The sequence below is a fragment of the Marmota marmota genome, unplaced genomic scaffold (assembly GCF_001458135.2).
Source record: "Marmota marmota marmota unplaced genomic scaffold, marMar, whole genome shotgun sequence".
NCBI classification, from domain to species: domain Eukaryota; kingdom Metazoa; phylum Chordata; class Mammalia; order Rodentia; family Sciuridae; genus Marmota; species Marmota marmota.
Genome location: NW_025999990.1, coordinates 4,111,847 through 4,131,515, shown reverse-complemented (window position 1 = coordinate 4,131,515; position 19,669 = coordinate 4,111,847). Strand labels below are relative to the sequence as shown.

Sequence of the window (19,669 nt, the reverse complement as noted above, 5' to 3'; positions counted from 1 at the left end):
ACCTCTGACATGAGTAGCTGAATTCCTACCCATCAGCCTTTCCATTTACTTTAAGATTGTCACCAAAAATAAAGGTTTTCAATCATTTGTAGCTGAAATTCTGCTTAAATAAAGAACTTGTCCTTTCTTTTTTGCATTTGTTTTAACTATTAAAACATTAGACAGTTCTAAGGATACTTATCAGAATTTACTTTAGGATTTTATGAGATTCCTGTGATAATGGCAAAAAAAAAAAAAAAGAAAGAAATATCATTGGCTCCCTAAGTGTGAGGAAGCAGGAGATTCCAAGTGCATGGCAAATATTGCTGTAACTGTGAAACTGGGGGGTTAGGGGAATCAGCCTACTACCTGCTAATTTTCCCTTTCTCCACTTTTCTCCACTTCATTTGTTTGACTATTTATTGAGCTTCCAGCACTTGCCAAGCACTACCCTCAGTGCCAGGGAAATGTGACTTTTCCTCAAAGAGTTTAATGTCCATTGAGGATTAAAGAAGAATAAACAGGAAATTACCATGAAGTGTGATAAACGGTAAAGAGTGCTGTGGAAGCTCAAAGGAGCAACATCCAAACCTAACTTTATGACTGGAATCAAAAAAAGTCTACCTGAATGAAGTGGCAACAAAGCTGACATCTAAAGAATAGGTAGGAATTAAGCAAGGGGAAAATTAATTGGAAAATGTAGAGATGGAATGTTTTTAGTATTCCTGGAAGAAGAAACAGCAGGTGCAAAGCCTCAGGCTCAAGAGAGCAGGATGAATTTAAAGAATAATATTTAGGAAACCAAGTGAAAGGATTTCAAGGTGAATGTGGCAAGAAGAGTTGTGAGGTCAGACTGGAAAACAGAACATTAACTGCTGCATTTGGGGATCCTAAGATGTTAAGTTGCTTGTTCTTTATCTCAGGACAATGCAAATCCAACTATTATAGGATTCAAAGAAGATATAATTCAAAAGAAAAATATGAAAGTAATTTTAAATCCTATTATAAGAATCACTTTATATATACCAACATCTATAACATCCTGTCTTTGCTAGTCGTTTCTAAGCATATGTGCCTCAGATATTATTTCTGTAATAGCTCCTTGTTCATTAATTTGCTCAGCTTTTGGCATTTACAGCTGTTAGTCTTGAAAGCAGAGTACATTAGAATTGTTTATAAAACAAATTATTCCTTTCAAGTTCTATCAAACCCATATTAAATAACCACAAAAAGACAATTTATTAGTTCATTCTCTGAATAAGATTTTAATATATTACACATGTGTAATGTTCCTCAAACTAAGTAACAGTGCAGCAAATAACTTAGGCTTCAGTAGAAAGACAACAGTCTTCTTTTGTTTGTTTCTTCTAATTTGTTATACTTGACAGAATGCATTTCAATTCATAGTATACAAATGGAACACAATTTTTCATTTCTCTGGTTGTCCCCAGTAGAGTCACACTATTCGTGTCTTCATACATGTACCTAGGGTAATGATGTCCATCTCATTCCACCATCTTTCCTACCCCCATTTCCCTATCCACAGTTCTTCCTTTCCTCCCATGCTCCCCATTCCCACCCCCATTATGGATTAGCATCCACTTATTGGAGAAAACATTCAGCCTTTGGTTTTTGAGGATTAGCCTACTTAACTTAGCACGATATTCCCCAACTTCATCTATTTACCTGCAAATGCCATGATTTTATTCTCTTTTAATGCTGAGTAATATTCCATTGTGTATATATACCACAGTTTATTTATTCATTCATCTATTAAAGGACTTCTAGGTTGGTTCCACAATTTAGCTATTGTGAATTGTGCTGTTATGAACATTGATGTGAGTGCATCATTGTAGTATGCCGTTTTTAAATCTTTTGGGTATAAACTGAGGAGCTGGATAGCTGGGTCAAATGGTGGTTCCATTCCACATTTTCTAAGGAATCTCCATACTGCTTTCCAGATTGGTTAAACCAATTTGCAATCCCACCAACAATGTTTAAGAGTGTGCCTTTTTCCCCACATCCTTGCCAACACTTATTGTTGCTTATATTCTTAATAACCACCATTTGACAACAGTCTTCTTGATCACATCTGATTCATGTTTATTTTCCAAAGACAAAAAGTGATAGGTTCTTTGAGGCTTATATTATTTTGTTTTAATTAGTTTTGTTTTTAGTCATAGTATTCATTAATATATAATATATACATATAAGCCATTGTGTTAGTTACTTATATTTTTTAGGAAAAACTGTCCACATTTTTTATGTGAAAATAAAATGTTAACTAATCTTCACATGGAATTATTACAGGATCAAACCCATAGATTTATTTTCTAAATTCTAATTTGGTGAAAATTATTTTTGTCTGCTTCTGATCTCTATCCTGACTGATTTGTTAGATATATCTATTTATTTTCTATGGTACCATCAAGTTGAAGTTTGTCATTGTTATTGTAACTGGGGAAGGAAATTGACAAGTAATTGTAACATCAACCAATATTTTAAAGGTTCTGTCTTATAAGGCAGGAAAACAATGTAAGGTGAATTATTTTAAAAGTGAAAATAGGTGATTTTATGATCTTACATTTGCCTGAAAAGAAAAATTAAACTAGTATGGGATAGAATAAAGATCTTCATAAAACTGGTTAATAAATTAACACCAGTCAGTTTCTAATGGAAGAAATGGTTGTGGAACTAATGAAAGTTATTACTTTTGTTTTGAAATTAAATGGAGAAAAACCAAACCCAAATTTAGATTTCCTCTTTAGTGATATGAGCATATATATTAGTATAAATCCACAGAGCTTTGTTTTACTTATTCTTATTCTCTTCTACTATTTTTTAGAGGAAGAAGCTATTCCAGATGGTGCTGTTGCAGAATATAGAAGAGAAAAGCAAAAGTATGAAGCTTTGAGGAAGCAACAGGCAAAAAAGGGAACTTCCCGGGAAGACCAGGTAACCTCAACAAACCAAAATCCTGGGGCTGGGGATATAGCTCAGTGGCAGAGCACTTGCCTAGCATTTGTGAGACACTGGGTTCAATCCTTATCTATATATATATATATANATATATATATATATATATATATATATATATATATATATATATATATATATATATAATAAAGGCATCCCGTCCATCTACAACTGCAAAAAATAAAAATAAAAAAATCCATACATACATTGTTTTCCAGTGTTGCTAAATTGAGCCTATTTTGATTATATTGGGAAAAGCAAAATCTCTTTTTAAAGGATGTATTTATATAGGATAGGGTGCAAAGGACTTGGGCCACTCATATCAGGATCCAAGTTCTAGGGTTTTTTTCAGACATTTAAGTGAAAAAGCCTGACACTTTGAAGTTTTAACCTGGTACTCCCATATCAAGTACAGGAACTTCATAGACACATACCTTCAGAAATTCAGTGAATATTATGAAATGGAAAAGAGGTAATTGCAAATGATGGAAGAATCTCTTCCAGCCCAGCATGTAATATGCTAGCTATCCACTCAATTTGAAATGGTAAACTACCTAGAAATAAGGCATTTGACCTACAAGTTGATTTCACTGTAATAAACCCTGTTTATTGCAAGTAATCACCGAATCTTTAGGTAGCAATATTAGGAAATTATTTAAAATCAGGGATGAGAAGAGAAAGATCTAGCACAACAATTTGGGAGCCAGCTGCATACACCATGCAATATTTGGCACTTGATAAAATAAATCTCTTCAGCAGCCCTTTATGTTGAAAAGGTAGGGGGGCAGACCAAAATCAATTAATTTTGATGTTGCCATATATATACAAGGACATACCATTTTAGGCATAATAACTAAAATAGGCAAAATGAAAGTAAATTAAAAAGCCCAAACCTATTTGTTTAAATTAAACTAATCAGAAACTATACTATAAATGACACCTAATTACTGGTAAAGAAAGATTACCAGTAATTAGGTGTCATTTATAGTATAACTGATCATGCATCAGTTTTTAGCATAGGGAAAGTTGGACAAGAAGTTTGGTATAGGAAATTTTAATTACAGAGTACTGAGTTTTATGCAGTTTTCAGAAGAAATGGCACATCAAGTGAAAATAAGATGAAGTGCATTATCAACTTGTTTTCATGGAGTCATAGAATCTTTTGAATAGTAATCATAGTAACTATTCTACCAAAGATGCTGAGGATCACTCTTATTCATGCATTTTTTTCTCCCCATTCTTAAAGCAACTAATATTTAAAATATATCATATACTAATAACTATATTAGTGGTGGTCAACAGAAAGACCCATTGCTGCCCTTTCCAAACTGTTAGGGAAAGGAACCAGTTAAACAAGTAATACCAATAGAAGGGATTAAGCATTATGAAAAGGAGAGGTTCAGGGAACAATGTAAATGGGTAACAGTCAGAACTAAACACAGCCTAAGAATTTGGAAAGGTCTCCCTGAGAAATGACTTGTCAGCCAAATTTTAAGTTTAATAGGAGATAACCAGGTGAAGTAGAGACAAAAGGAATAATATGTGAAAAGTCTTTGTCCTCTTTGCAAAGAACTGAATGATATTACAACCAAGAGAAGGAAGGAGATGAGGCTGAAGAAATAGGCAGGAGTCAGTTTATGAAAAGGTATTTTTGATTCACAGGAAGGATTCAGTTGACCCTAAGGACAGTGAGGAACCATAACAGAAGTGACATGATCTCATTTGCATTTGGGGAAGATCTACCCAACCTGGCAGCAGTGTGAAGAGTAGATGGGACCCAGGGCAGAAGTGGAGGCACAGACATAAAATGGGAGACTCTAATGTAGATATGCACCAACAATCTACTAAGGCTGGGCACCTTCTCCAAGTGGAGAAGTTTCTGTGCTGAAGAGCCATGCTATAAATGATTGACAATTCATTCCTTCAACAAAAATCAGAAGACTAAATAATTCCCCATGTGATGCCAAACAAAAATGTCTCCACATAGATGCTTCTTCCCTATAATGTGTGCCTGTATTTTTGTGATGTTTTCTTTCCTGCCCATTGTCTTCTCTTGTTTTGGAATGAAGCTAGACAAAGTCTAGTCAAATATAGGAAAAGCTAAGAAAGGCCCAAGAAGATTTTTTGTTTGTTTGTTACACTCCCCACTTTTGAGCCAATGCCAGTAGCACATTAATTGGCTCTAAAAACAAATTGGTGCTGGGAAGAGTGATGCATGCCTGTAATCCTAGCTACTCAGGAGGCTGAGTCAGGAGAATTGCAAGTACAAGGTCAGCCTGGACAATTTAGCATGATTCTGTGTTCAATCCCTGTACCAACAGAAAGGAAAGGTGGTGGGGAGTGGGGGGATGGAATTACAGGTGTGCACCACCATGCCCAGCCTAGTCACATGTTTAACTCAATCAGTCACACATCTTTTTCCGTATGAAATGTGAGGATTTTAGTTCAAATTCACCATGCAAAAATCACTATTAAGCCCTTGATTTTTCAGAAACATAGTACTTTATGCCACTTCACAAGGATGTACTCTTTAAAAATGTAGAACAGAGAACGTTTTCCTAGCCCATGTTCTCTGCTTAAATTCTGGAGAGGCTGGTAAAATATAGCCAGGAAACAATGTGATTTTAAGATTGTCACCACTTGGTGCTTCTTGCCTACAAAGGATATGGGAACCAAACAAGAATTCAGAGATCTCTCTCTCTCTCTCTCTCTCTCTCTCTCTCTCTCTCTCTTTCTTTCTTTCTTTTTAATATATTCAACATGATACTCCTTCTTTCACTCAAAAATATAGTATAATGCTTTTTGGTATAATTTTTAATTACAATATAATAGCATATCTATTGCTTGTTACCAAATTTATGTGTTTTCTTATTGCTAGACATTGATGTTTCCATTTTTTCCATTTATATGAATATTTCTACATAAGCCATATTCTGTGTTTCAGATTATTTTTCTAGAATATATTTGCAGGATTAGAAATACTGCATCATCAGAGAGTAATCAAATTCAAGTTTTTGATAGATGTCAACAGCTTTCTAAAGCTATTATTCAATTTGCCCATCTTCCAACAGCTAGTGGGTTCATTCATTCCACTTTCTCAATATTGATATTTTTACATTTTTAGAGATTTATTAAATGAAAAATATATTTGTTTGTGGTTGTTTTTGCTCCCACATATCTTAGTGAATTACCTTTCTATTTGGGGAGCATTAAAAACCTAACTAGTAATAAGCAAATATTTTTTTTAAATGAAAGTGTCTTCTACATAAGCAAATATATTTTCCCAGAATTAGAAAATGGTGAACTATCTCTGAGGAAAAATGTCACCAAAAATCCAAACAGAACAATGTCAAGGTTTATTAATATCATTGTTACAGCCTGAAGACAGTTATTTTCCTTCAAAATTCAAACATTTTTTTAAGTGCTTTATATCCAAGTAGAATATTTTCTTAGCAATCAAATTGTTATTTCAGACCCTTGCGCTACTGAACCAGTTTAAATCTAAACTCACTCAAGCAATTGCTGAAACTCCTGAAAATGACATTTCCGAAACAGAAGTAGAAGATGATGAAGGATGGTAAGAGCTTTGATTTCTTTGTATTAACCATGAATGAACAGACACAAATAAGAGACACTATGCAAACATTTCCACTATACCATCTTTTTTTTTTTCATACTTCACCATCATATTACAGGGCCTCAGAACTCTTTTACTTCATTTCAGTTCAATATAAAGTGAAATATTTACTATAAAGTAAAGCATTTATTGAGTGTGTGGTGTGTCCCCAATATTGTACTAGCCAGTTGAAAATGTGTAAGAAACATTGGACTCTATCCCTGCCCTAAGTACTTCTAAAATTTTAGAAAAGGTAAAATTCAAGTTAAATAACTGGGAAACAGCCTTAAAAACAGTAAATCAATAATTTTTTTGCACTTTCCCACAAACATTTTAAAACTCAGTAATCTATTTCATAATCCTTCTAACTTCCTCTTCAAGTTTATGATCTACAGGCTCCTAGCAACACATACATAGTTAATCTTATTTTTATCTTTGAATACTTTTCAGCTCTTAAAGACACTGATAAGAAATAAACTAACGACATGTACGTGTCCTATGCTTAGAACTTTATCCTATGCTGGCAAAAAAAAAAAAAAAAAGAATAAGAATCATGTTTTCCCTTATCACAACCCTCTGTCCTCAAGTTGACTTCACATGCAGTATATTAGGCCTCCCCACACCTAACTGCCTCCACCTCCCTCTACATCCTGGCTCAGGCATCTTGTTGCAGACAAGCCAGCGTATCCCCCCACACATACACTCATGACTCACCCTCTGAACCATCAAATATGCCATTACCCCAACCCAGAATCATGGCCTCAGAGTCCCCTGCCAAACAGCATCTCCTCTATTTTAAACTGTTCAACACTCCCATCCTCCAGGAAACCAGTCAGCATGATTTGTTGAGCACTCACAAATCTGAGGTTGGAGGAAGGAGGGCTGGGACACACATTTAAAAAACATAAAAACACTTATTAGGGAAACATTTAAACTAATAAGATTCTGCAACTGCATATAACTTTAAGTAAAAGGGCTGAGAGGATTATGATTTGAATGGAATGAAGACATAGAACCCTGAAAGCACTTGTGTACTTCTCAATTAATATATAGTTTCCAAGCTATCTGGTTTATGATGCCAATTTTTATAAAATCCTCTATCTCTTGTGACAGGTTTCTTTTACTTATGTATTTATTTATGTTTAAATTTAAAGTTTCTTGAAGACAGAAGCTGGTTCCTTCCATAGTTCCAGGCCAAAGATGAAGGCTCAGTGAATGTTGATTGACCCATAGAGATAAATGCATATTTGCATAAAAGAACTTTCTGCTTTTTTTATATGACTGGACAGGTTTAGTTTTATTTTGGATTCCTTGAATATCTCAAAATATCTTTCAAATATTTTGGGTTCAGCCACCACACACACAAAAAATGTTTTGCCAAGTCCTCTTCCCCTTATTTTTGAATCCATATGCATTTTTTAAGGAAATATAACCCATGTGTTTCTGATTCATTTACACCTAACTCATCAAGATGGTGTTTTGTAAGAGCAGTTTGATGCCCAATAAGTTTTTTTAACCTTTTTATAAGCCATATAAGCCTATTTTTATTGAACAGAAAAGTCACCAACAAATTCAAACCCCAGAAGTTTCATTTGAAACTCATAACCCACAGGATTCAAGTTTATTTTCAACTTGGCAAGATCATTTTACTTCCCAAGGTTCTTCCTAGCCCCTTGGCTCAGTATTCTCACATTTTGAATTCTTCATTATCTTCACATATCAATTATGTATTTTTAAAAGTGCCATTCTTATTTTTGGTGGGATTTGATCATACAATCAATGTTCCACCTAACAACCTTATTAGAAAGTTGAACAAATGGGAAATCTTTGCCAGATGGGGGGAAAACAATCACTAGTCAGTGTTGGCTAATTCTTCATCTGAAGAAAAAAAAACGTCATAAAAGAGGGGGAAGTAAGTTAAAAGAACCATTAGCAGGTCTTTAGGGGGTTCACTTCTGCTTTCAGTTGCAGTCTCCTAAACAGAAAGTCAGATCTATATACTGTGTGCCTCCAGAATAATTTGGGTATTTTTTTTATTTGACATCTAATGAAAATACCTGTAGTGTTCAAGGCACTGTGCAGAATCATATAGAATACATAGGTACCTTATGTAATGCCTTCTTATTGCAATGTAGACCATTGGAATTTTATAACGTTATAAGCAATCATTTCTGTTCATAAATAAACCAGCTCAGCTTTATCAAGTCTTTGGCAATTTATATCTTCTCTCATAAAGTATATTCTACTCAGGAAAGGAGTCTTGTATTCAAAATTATTTATAGCAAATATTATGAGTGGATGGCATGTGCATGTGTGTTATGCAAAAATTACATGGTTCCCAGACTATTTTGTAGGTCATGGTTGCCATTTTTCTAAGAAGTCAGACAGCCAGTGTGCTGAACTACACTGTCAGAGTCTGTTATCTGAGGTAAAATGATTGCTTCTAAGACGTTTTTATGTGTCCGCATGAGTGGCCACACATTGAGGGATCATTTTCATTTTCTGTCAAGATAGAAACCATTACCAATTTGTTATGTTTTCTTTTACTTGGCAAACTATTCTATTTGCATTTTTGGCTGGGCTGCTGTATTGGCGTGGTATACAACGGACATTTGGGTACCATTCAGCAGCATTCTACTTTTTATGCAAAAAAAGGGGGGGAAGGAAAAAAGTGGGAGGGGGAGAAAAAGAAAAGAAATCTGATTCTATTGTAAACAGTGTGTATGGTGCTTGATAATTATTCCCAGATTTCACTGTCTAACAAGGCATTTAAAGAAGTGTTATTAGTAGATCTAAGCTGAAATGCATGATACAAATTTTTTATTCACAATTACTAGTATCCTTCCTTCGTCCAGATATATATCGCCAATATTTGGTGGCATTGATGGCACTAAATTCTAGTTTAGCAGCTGGAGCAGTCTCTATGCCACTGTATTCCTTAGTCCCACTGCATCGGATCCAAGCATGGATTTTATAAAATGATTAGACACATGGCAGAAGTCATCAGCCAAAGGATTCATATGAACTTGTGGATGAAACCCATATGCCAGTTTGGGTTTGGTTAGATAAAGCTTGATGAGCTCAGAAAACAAGTTTTGAGCTATAGCTAACAAGGCAGTGAGAAACATATAAAAGAGAAAGCCACCTGTTCCTTTATACAAAAAATTAGATCTGTAAGAGTAGACTGAAATCTTAAGAACATTAACTATTCAGTAATATATTCTATTGAAAATTTTTTTCCAGATTATCAAGTCTAAAATTGTCTTAAAACTTTGTATATGTATATATTCGACAAATATACATGATAAAACAACAAATCATATGATGATCTATCTGCATTCTCCTCTTTCTCTTCCTTTCTCTCCCCTCCACCATATTTCTCCATCGTATATATAGTATTCAATATTATAAAAATTTGAGAAACCTTAACAATTGCATGGTTGCCTCAATTAAATATTTAATGATTATTATATAAGTAAAAAAATTGACTATAGAATAATTAGATTACCAGACCTTTCAAAAGAAATCAGCAAAAATCAACCAGAGACATAGTTCAGTGTAGACACCATATTGGTACATGACCCCCTTCTCCTTAGAATATTCTCTTGCTTTTGCTTATTAATCTCAGATTCAAAGATTAATACTATTAATTTGCACATAACAATTTATACTAAATATTTAAATATGTTTATATTATAAATTATACATGTGGATGCACATATACATTTAAAGCAGAATTGGGATCATATAGTACTACTACATTTATATTTATAACTTGGTGTTTTTTTTTCCCTTAGCAATATATAGTGACTTCTTATACATAATTCTGATATAATTTTAATATATTGTGTAGTAGTTCCATTATATAATGAACCACAATTTACTTGACCTCATTATTTTATATTTAGGCTCTTTCCAGTTTTTAACATAATAAGCAGTGCCAAAAGGAATATCCCTGTATCTATGTCATTGCCCATTTTTCTCAGGATAAATTTCTAAAACTAGATTTGCTTAGCCTGGGAGTATGAATGTTAGGCTTTGGCTAGATATTTTCAAATGGCTCTCCCAAAATGTCATTCCATTTATACTCTCAAATAAATATCATTTAAGACTTGCCTTTAGGTCAGTTAGAATCTCAAAAATTAATTAAGGCTCTTTGAAGTGCTTAGTGAAAGAGAATCACATTTTAGAAGAAATGCTTTTTGACTTTGGAAAAAAAGAATTTTAAGTATACATATGATGTCGTTTGCTTCTGTTTTTAATAAAATTATACATGTTTTAATATAGATCCTCTTCTCAGGCATGTCATCATCTCTAAGGAGTCTTATTCTTGATTTTAAAAAACTCTCCAAGATTATCCTGAGTTAGAACTTTTGAGTCTGGACTTTTTTTTTTTTTTCCAGTTTTGTTACTACACCTTGGCTTGTGTTAAAAATCAGTTTGTTTCTGCTAAAGATTGAAATTTCGAGAACCCAAATTTAGCTTCAAGATATTATAAAGCCTTCCTCTGGAATTAGCATTGTGCAAAAATGACAAATGCCAGTTGTCTTGAGCATACGAAACAGTGAAATACCAACAATGCAGATATTTTTTTTTAAATTGATGGACTTTTAGATCCACCTAGTCAGATCTCATTATAAGGTGCTATTACAGACATAGCTTCATCTCATTGCTTTATGATGTATGTCATTTTATATCTCCTTTAAGAAGGCTTTTACCATCTCCAAGGTTATAAAGACAGCAACTGTTTTTTCTTAACAATTTTAAAGAAAGGTCTTGTAATTTTCTTCACATCTTTGCACATTTTCATTAAGTTTATTACCAGACACTCTACATTTCTGTTGCTGTTGTGAGCTATTTTTTCTAATACATTTTCCATTTGGTTGTTTCTGGGATCGAAGAAAGTTACTGAACTTCTTGTGTGTGAACAGTGTTTTGTATTCCCTTGTTAATCCTAACAGTTTCTTTGGGTAATCCTCTGGATCCTCTTTTCTCCTTTCCCCTTAGGGAAGGAGTGTTGACATATCCTGTTGAGCCCATTCCTTCTCTCCCTGAGAATCTTTTTATTAGTTGAATCTATTTTATTAGTTGTGTCTTTCTGTTTCTGTCCCTCTCTCTTGCTCTCCTTTTTTTTTTTAGTTGTCCTCTTTCTCCTGTATCTTTCTCTCCTTCCTTAACTTCTCATCATCATTAAAACATGCTTATGTATCTCTCTCCCAACAAAAAACAAGGACTACCTACTCCTCTTCTCTCTCTCCCTGATCTTATGGGCAAAATTGTGCACTATTGTCTTCCCCCACTGTCTCCACCCAACTTGATTTATTTGGTTCATAGCACACTACTGCTCCATCAGAACGCCTGCCAATGTTATGAACCCCCTTTTCATTTAAAATCTACAGGAGGCTTCCCAAACCAGAGACATAGTTCAGTGTAGACACCGTATTGGTACATGACTCCCTTCTCCTTAGAATATTCTCTTGCTTTTGCTTATGTAAGAGCAATATAGCCTGATTTTTTTCCCCCATCTCTTCAGCCACGTCTTTCCATCATTATATGTTCTTCTCCCACTTCTTTAATGTCAGATTTCCTCTTTTCTGGAACCTCATGCTTTTTATTTTGGTCCTCTCATCCACTCAATCCTCACTGAGTGAGTGGACCTAGTTAGTCCACATAGTGATCTATACACTTACAGCAGTTCCTGCTAAACCTCCGCACAGACTTCTTTGCTAAACCATACAGCCAATATTCAGCTTCCTATTAAGCATCCCTATGTGGATATGTCCTAAGCAATTGGATGTTTCTTAAACACAACATACACATATCTGAGTTTATCAGCCCTTAACTTGCTCTTCCTGGCTTCTCTCAGTTTAAGCCCCCATTATCTCTTGTCTGAATAACTACATTTCTTAGCTGATCTCCTTGAAGTCATGCTCCTTTTTAGTCTATTCATTATTGTGCAGCCATATTGACTTTTCTTATTCACAGATTGGATCTTACTAGTCCTTCTTTAGAACTTTTCCTTAATTTCCCTTACCTTCAAGATAAACTCTACTCCTTTTAGCCTGATTTACAAGACTCTCAAAGTCAGGCCTCTACTTGCCTGTTTTCCCTTGTCTCTCTGGGCCTAGCACATGTTGTCTCCTCTACTTAGAAAGCCTTGCTATCCCATTCCCTTTTTCCTCCTCCTTGATTTACCTCCCTGGCACTTTTTCTTGGGAGACTTAGCTTTAATGTCACCTTTGTTCCATTTGTTAAAAATTCTGTGTTTTCTCTAGTGAACCATCTTTGCAACTTTATCACATATCAGTTCAATATATTTATGTGGGTCTTTTGCCTGGGCTCTGTATTCTATTCCATCAATCTATATGTTTATCTTTTCACCAGTACCACATTAGCTTGATTGCTTCAGCTTTATAGTAAGTTTTAAAATCAGTTTGTCTATTGATAAAATAATAAGATTTTATTTTTATAAAAAATTTTATTTAAAAATCTGCTAAGATTTTTATTTGAGTTTCATTAAGTTTATTGATCAGTCTGAAAAGAATTGACATCTTTTCTATGTTGATTTTTTTTTCTGTGTTGAATTTTAGACCCTTATTTTCCTACAGGACCCTAGATTCTGTTATTTTTTTTTAAATCACTTTTCTTTCAATTCACAATGGACAGTTTCCAATAATCTGTCTTCAGGTTCACTAATTTATTTCTCTGTTACCTCTATTCTGTTACTGAGACCATCCTGTAGGTTTTCAATTTTGATTTAATTGTACTTTCCAGTTCTAAAGCTTCCATTTGTATCAATTTTTACGTTGAGGCTTTCTATTTTTCCATTTATTTCAAGAATACTTCTTCAAATAGTTTTACAATACCTGTTTTAAAGCCTTAATCAGTTAATTACAGTCTCTAACTCTGTGTTCCTGTCTATTGATTGTCTTTTCCCATACAGATTGAGATTTTCATAGTTCCTCATATGCCGAGTAATTTTTTTATTGCATCCAAAGTAAGTTGAATATTATGGGTTTCTGGTCTTGTATAAATCCTATGATAATTTTGCTACAGTAGACAATCCATTTTAGTTCAGTCCACAAGTTCTAACCTGTTTTTGGTGAAATTTGGTTTCAATGTCAGTGTTTAATTTCTTTGCATTGCTATTTATGTCTGTCTTTCATAGAAACCACTGCAAGACTGGGACGTGGCTGTTGACTATCCCTTATTTAAGTTCTCCAAGTCTTTGGCATGAAGTTTAGAATTATAACTAACTTTATGTGGTCTCTTTCTTCACAATATCCTTAATATCTTCTACCATCCTGGGCCTCTCCTTTTCCACCCTCCAGCAAGAAATTTGGAGTATCAGTTACACCATTCCACTGTGCACTTCCTGCACTGAACCCACATTCACCACTAAGCTGTGGTAGGAAAGACAGAGTGAAAAGAGCAACAATATTATTACACCTTCTTGGGGCATCAAAGCTGTTTAACAGTACTCCCTACCTCCTTTGGATATTCTCAAATCTGCACTGTGCTCCTGTTCTTTTAAGACTTACACATGACTAGTGATTTGTCTCACTGTGTATTGTGCTGAATTGTTTCACCCAGCCAGATGTCGTGTCTTGTCTCTTTCAGATAGTACCTATTAAGATCCATTTTTTATTGTCAGAAAACTCAGATGGTACTGAATTCTTAGCATGAATAATATTTTTTTCTTTAAAAAAAGTTTATTTTAATAGTTGGCTCTGAATTGATCTTAGTAAGAATAATGTATTTCTTGGGAAGAATATCAACCTCAGTTGTTGAAGAGCAGTACCTTAGTGCATCCTCAGATCACAAACAGTAATCACCAAACTGCTATGCTGGTCATTATCAAAAGGTGCCATACCAATGTGAACTATAAGAATCTCTTAACAGCCTTTAGTGAAATTGTATTTATGTGGATGGTATTTACTTGAAATTCAGGAAAATCGTGAAACAAATTATTTTGATACAGTGTAGGCCAGAAAAAGCTACAGTACAAGGGGCAAAGGAGGCTTGAAGATCATAAGACATGCTGACAATTAGCAGAAATTTCTGGAGGTATTTCTATTTCTGTGGGCTATGGAGGGATACAGAGGGCCCACTAAGAGATGGGAAATAGGATAATACCTGAAGTTTTAAATCAAATTAATAAAATGTATTTGGCTCAGTTAATCTGAACAAAGCAATACTGACAGTTCTCAGAGTCAAAAGGAGATTGTATTTTGTTATAAACATTTGTTAATAATCTCTAAAGAAGTTACTTTTTATTCACTAGTTACAAATCACTCCCCCTTGTTCTTTTTGGCAAGACTTGAGAACCCCTTAGCATTAGAATTTCAACTAAATGATCTGCAAATCACATATTCATTCATAAACTTACAGGGAATAATCTTTTCAGTAGTTACTGTAATTGTGCTTTATGTAGCCTTTCTTGGAGCTCTAGAGTTTGTGTTCAGATGCTGTACTTACCTCAGAAATTCTAATTTCCAGCTGAAAGGTAAATTGTCCTGTTGTCTTTCATTCAGATCTGAACCATTTGTATTCATTAAACTGCTACTGTCATAAAGACCTTACTACCAACCTAGATGTCCTTCAATAGATGAATGGATTAAAAAAATGTGGCATTTATACACAATGGAGTATTACTCTGCATTAAAAAATGACAAAATCATAGAATTTGCAGGGAAATGGATGGCATTAGAACAGATTATGCTAAGTGAAGCTAGCCAGTCCCTAAAAAACAAATGCCAAATGTTTTCTTTGATATAAGGAGAGTAACTAAGAACAGAGTTGGGAGGAAGAGCATGAGAAGAAGATTAACATTAAGCAGGGGTGATAGGTGGGAGGGAAAAGGAAAGTGAAGGGAAATTGCATGGAAATGGAAGGAGACCCTCAGGGTTATACAAAATTACATACAAGAGGAAGTGAGGGGAAAGGGGGAAAAAAAACAAGGGGGAGAAATGAATGACAGTAGAGGGGGTAGAGAGAGAAGATGGGAGGGGAGGGGATGGGGGATAGTAGAGGATAGGAAAGGCAGCAGAATACAACAGACACTAGTATAGCAATATGTAAAACAGTGGATGTGTAACTGATGTGATGCTGCAATCTGTATACGGGGTAAAAATGGGAGTTCATAACCCACTTGAATCAAAGTGTGAAATATGATATGTCAAGAACTATGTAATGTTTTGAACAACCAACAATAAAAATTAAAGGAAAAATAAATAAATAAAGACCTTACTTATGTTTATCAATTAAGACCTCTAAATAATATGTCCTTTTTTTTTTTTTTTTCTTAAAAAGTACTTAAAGGGCTGGGCCTGTAGCTCAGTGGCAGAGTCCTTGCCTGGCACATGTCAGGCACTGGATTTGATCCTCAGCACCACATAAAAATAAATAAATTAAATAAAGGTATTGTGTTCATCTACAACTAAAATATTTTTTTAAAAAGTACTTAAAAACATGTAGGATGCATGGCAAGTAATTATATGTCCTCAAGTTTTATATGAATGTTTTTAATCTAATGAAACTAAAATCTTTCAGTGGCATTAATATTGTAGTCCAGTATTTTTTATTCAAATAGGTCAAATTAATTAACTTTGTATATTTTGAAAGCTATCCTCATTTGAATGATGTTCATGTAAATAATGCATGAGGTGTGTAATGTGAAATAAAGCTAGACATGACACTCATCTATATTATTGAAAGTCTAAAATCTTAAATGAGATAAATGTCATTGTGAGGAAGATTTCTGCTTAGAACAGACATTGGGAGGAAATGATGCGGTGCTTTCATAGTCATTGACAAGGAACCTTGCATTCACATAGAATCCTTAACTCTCCTGGTGTGGTTTCATCTTTCCCATATAACTTGGTACTGTTGTCCTCTTGTTACCTGAGGAAACTTGAGGTTCAAAGATCATAAGATGTAGTATTACTAACACACCAGGGGCAGGAATCCAGGGATGTTTTTGATAGTACTCTACAATGTCCTTCCATATTTTTTTAGGTATTTACTTGACCAAAGAGGTTTCTGAACTCTACTATCATTTGTTTAACCCAAGTTTGGTTCTTGTCAGTTCACTGCATTTTTAAAAAGTGGGAATTAAGTAAAGGATTAAAATGAACAAATTTGCCCTGCCCAAGTAGCATATATATTTCCATGGGCTCTTTTGGCATTTCTGAAGAGTTTAATGAAAAATTTTTTCATTTCTTTTGAAACTACTCATTTAGTATATTTTTAAGCAATCATAAGTTATTCAGATTAATTAGTAAAATATACAAAAACAACTGATATTAGGAATCACTCATACTTCATTTTTAAATCAAATATACATCCTTTTCATTATTTTTTACTCTTACACTGGTAATAGGAGATGAAGGTGACTATGGGTCCCATCAGTTTATACTTGAGGCAAGCACTCTACCAATTGAGCTATATCCCCAGCCCTTTGTTTATACTTGAAACAAATATTTGCACGTGCTATATTTCAAGCACCCCTACTGCCTTTATTCTGTTGCCTCTCATTTAACCTTCACAATTCCATCAGATAATTATTATTTCATACTGTAAATGAGAAAGTGAGTTGAAAGAAATTAGGTTATTTGCCCCAAATTACATGGTAATAAGTGGTCAAACTGTCTGTCACACTTCAGAAGAGCCCATGCTACTTCCAGAACTCCACATTTGACCAACAGTGATTCTAACATGAAGTAATAATCACTAGGATAAGAAACTTGACTGAACTTGACTTTGAGAAGCCTTTGATTCTAAACAATATTACCTATCTTGAAGAACAGGTTATTGCCACTATCCCTCATTCTCATCTTTGAAATACTGTGCACATTCTTTTAAATGAAGCACCATGGAGGCTCCCTTTGAAACAATCATTCTTTTTTCCCCTGAGAGTTCTGAGATCAAAACCTACTCTGTTATCCCACATATTGAATTATCACATAATCATACACTGGGCTATCTAATAAAACTACCTGGGTTCAAGTCCCTGCTCTGACAACAACTGCTGAACGACCTAAGTAAGCAGCCTGACACCTAAGTCTCAGTTGCTTCACCTGTAAAGTGAAGATAACAATACCTATCTCAGCGTTACTAGAATTGAATGAGATAACTTACATAAAACACTAAGAATCAGTGTCTGACTCTTAGAAGAAGCTTTGGACATTCTAAATTAAATTGACAAAATGTTATTTATACAGTCCTCTTGATCTAATAATTTCAAAGTAATATATGAAGAAAAGACAAATGTTAATTTACATCAATTGCTATCTATAACCTAAACGGAATGGGGACATATTTGTTAAATTCACTACTAGTGCTCAATGTTTTATTTTATAAAATGCTGATAAAAAGAGAATAATATAGCCTGTTTGTTTTTTGTTTTGTTTTGTTTTGTTTAAAAGCATGTTCTTTAGCTGAATCCAGATTATAAACTGCTAATGTTGGCAGAATTTCGCTAATACACATTTAGCATTCATAGAAAAGGAGGAGGAGAATGGGCAAGATTACCTTTTTTATGTTGGGAATATAGAGTGATATATTATGGACTTCCTGCAGAATCTTTTTTTTTTTTAATTTTACCTGATAGGAACATTGTGAAACAGGAAAAAAAAAATACTCTACATGCATGAGTCATTCACTTATATTAGAAAGTTTAAGGAGCAGAGGTCCTTGGGATTGGCATGATAATATAGTTTTTTAAAAAAAAAAAGTTCTTTCATGATGATTATTATAGATAGTAACAAAACCAGTGCAAAATGAGTTACCCTGGTACATAGGCAACAAAGATATTATCACCAAATGTTCTGATCTTTTAACTATATCTAAGAGAAAGTTAAAGAGTACTTAAAACAGGATAGAAAAATCCAAGTGGTAAGATTCCAAGTGAAGTTTAGTGAGATCAATGCATAGTTTCTACATAGTTGTTTGTACTTCTTCATAGGCAATTTTAAATAATGCATCAACTTCTTTATAGTTATTAAATGAAATAAATACTGTTATCATACTAATTTTTCAAATAACAATCTGTTTATAATACATGTTCATTTTTCATATCATTATTTATTCTTCACATCTCATTTGATGTCTGTAATATTCTATCATGCAGATATAGCATAATTTAATGTGTATCCTTTTGGATAAAATGAATTTCATGTTTTATTGTAAAACTTTCATCAATGAATAAAATAGTAGTTAAATATTTTATAAATCCATTATTAAGCTAAAAGGAAATCAAATTGCTGAGTCAGGTAGACTTTTTTTAGGGGAAAAATTTAATTAAGGTATAATTTACAAATGAGAAAACACAGTTGTTTTCTGTTCACTTTGAAGAAGTGAATTATATACAATTGCCAAAATTTGTAAACCCACCAGAACAAGATATAGAACATTTGCATCACACTAAGAAAGTTACCTCGAGCCCCTTCCCAGCTGATGCCTGCCTGGCCAGTTTCTAATTTCTGTATGCCTTTGGAAACACTTTCTTTCACTATATTATATTCTAGAAAGTTGAGTCATTTATACCTATACAAGGATTGTATGGAATTACTGGTTTCTCCTTACCCTGGGAATTGTGTGTGTGTGTGTGTGTGTGTGTGTGTGTTGTAGCATAGATTGAAGATATAGATTTACTGATCCTTGCTTATTTCTACCTTATATTAATTTGTATTTCTTTGTTTACTGGCCAAGTTGAACTTTTTCCAATATGTCAACTGATTATTTGTATATCATTATTGTGGCGGTGGTTGTTAATTGTCTGGTCTGTTATGTTTATATATTTCTTATTTGCCTTATAAAAGCTCTTAAATGTGAAATATTTTGTTGTTGCTTTTGTTCAAAATAGTTTTACCAGTTTGTCATTGCCATATAATTTTCTTATGGAGATTTTTGTTTGTTTTGAATGTGGACTTTTAAATATTTGCATTGCCAAATCTGCCAATATTTTCCTGCATGTTTTCTGCCTTCTATTATTCTTAAGGCCTCCAAAATCCCAAGTCTACATAGTTAAGTCTTTCTCTCAAGTATTTTATATATATATATATATATATATATATATATATATATATATATATATAT

At 33.7% G+C, this 19,669-nt stretch overlaps 1 protein-coding gene across 2 annotated transcripts in view; it reads left to right on the top strand.

Moving 5' to 3' along the window:
• The window catches only part of Cwc27 (CWC27 spliceosome associated cyclophilin), a 209,961-nt gene that overhangs the window by 171,827 nt on the left and 18,465 nt on the right, over positions 1-19,669 (top strand). Inside the window, exons 12-13 of one of the 2 annotated variants that reach the window (XM_048806103.1) lie at positions 2,825-2,934; positions 6,429-6,532. In XM_048806103.1, the coding sequence (XP_048662060.1) occupies positions 2,825-2,934; positions 6,429-6,532 (214 nt within the window). The remainder of the gene's footprint in view (positions 1-2,824; positions 2,935-6,428; positions 6,533-19,669) is intronic. The other variant, XM_015482309.2, reaches the window with a different exon arrangement.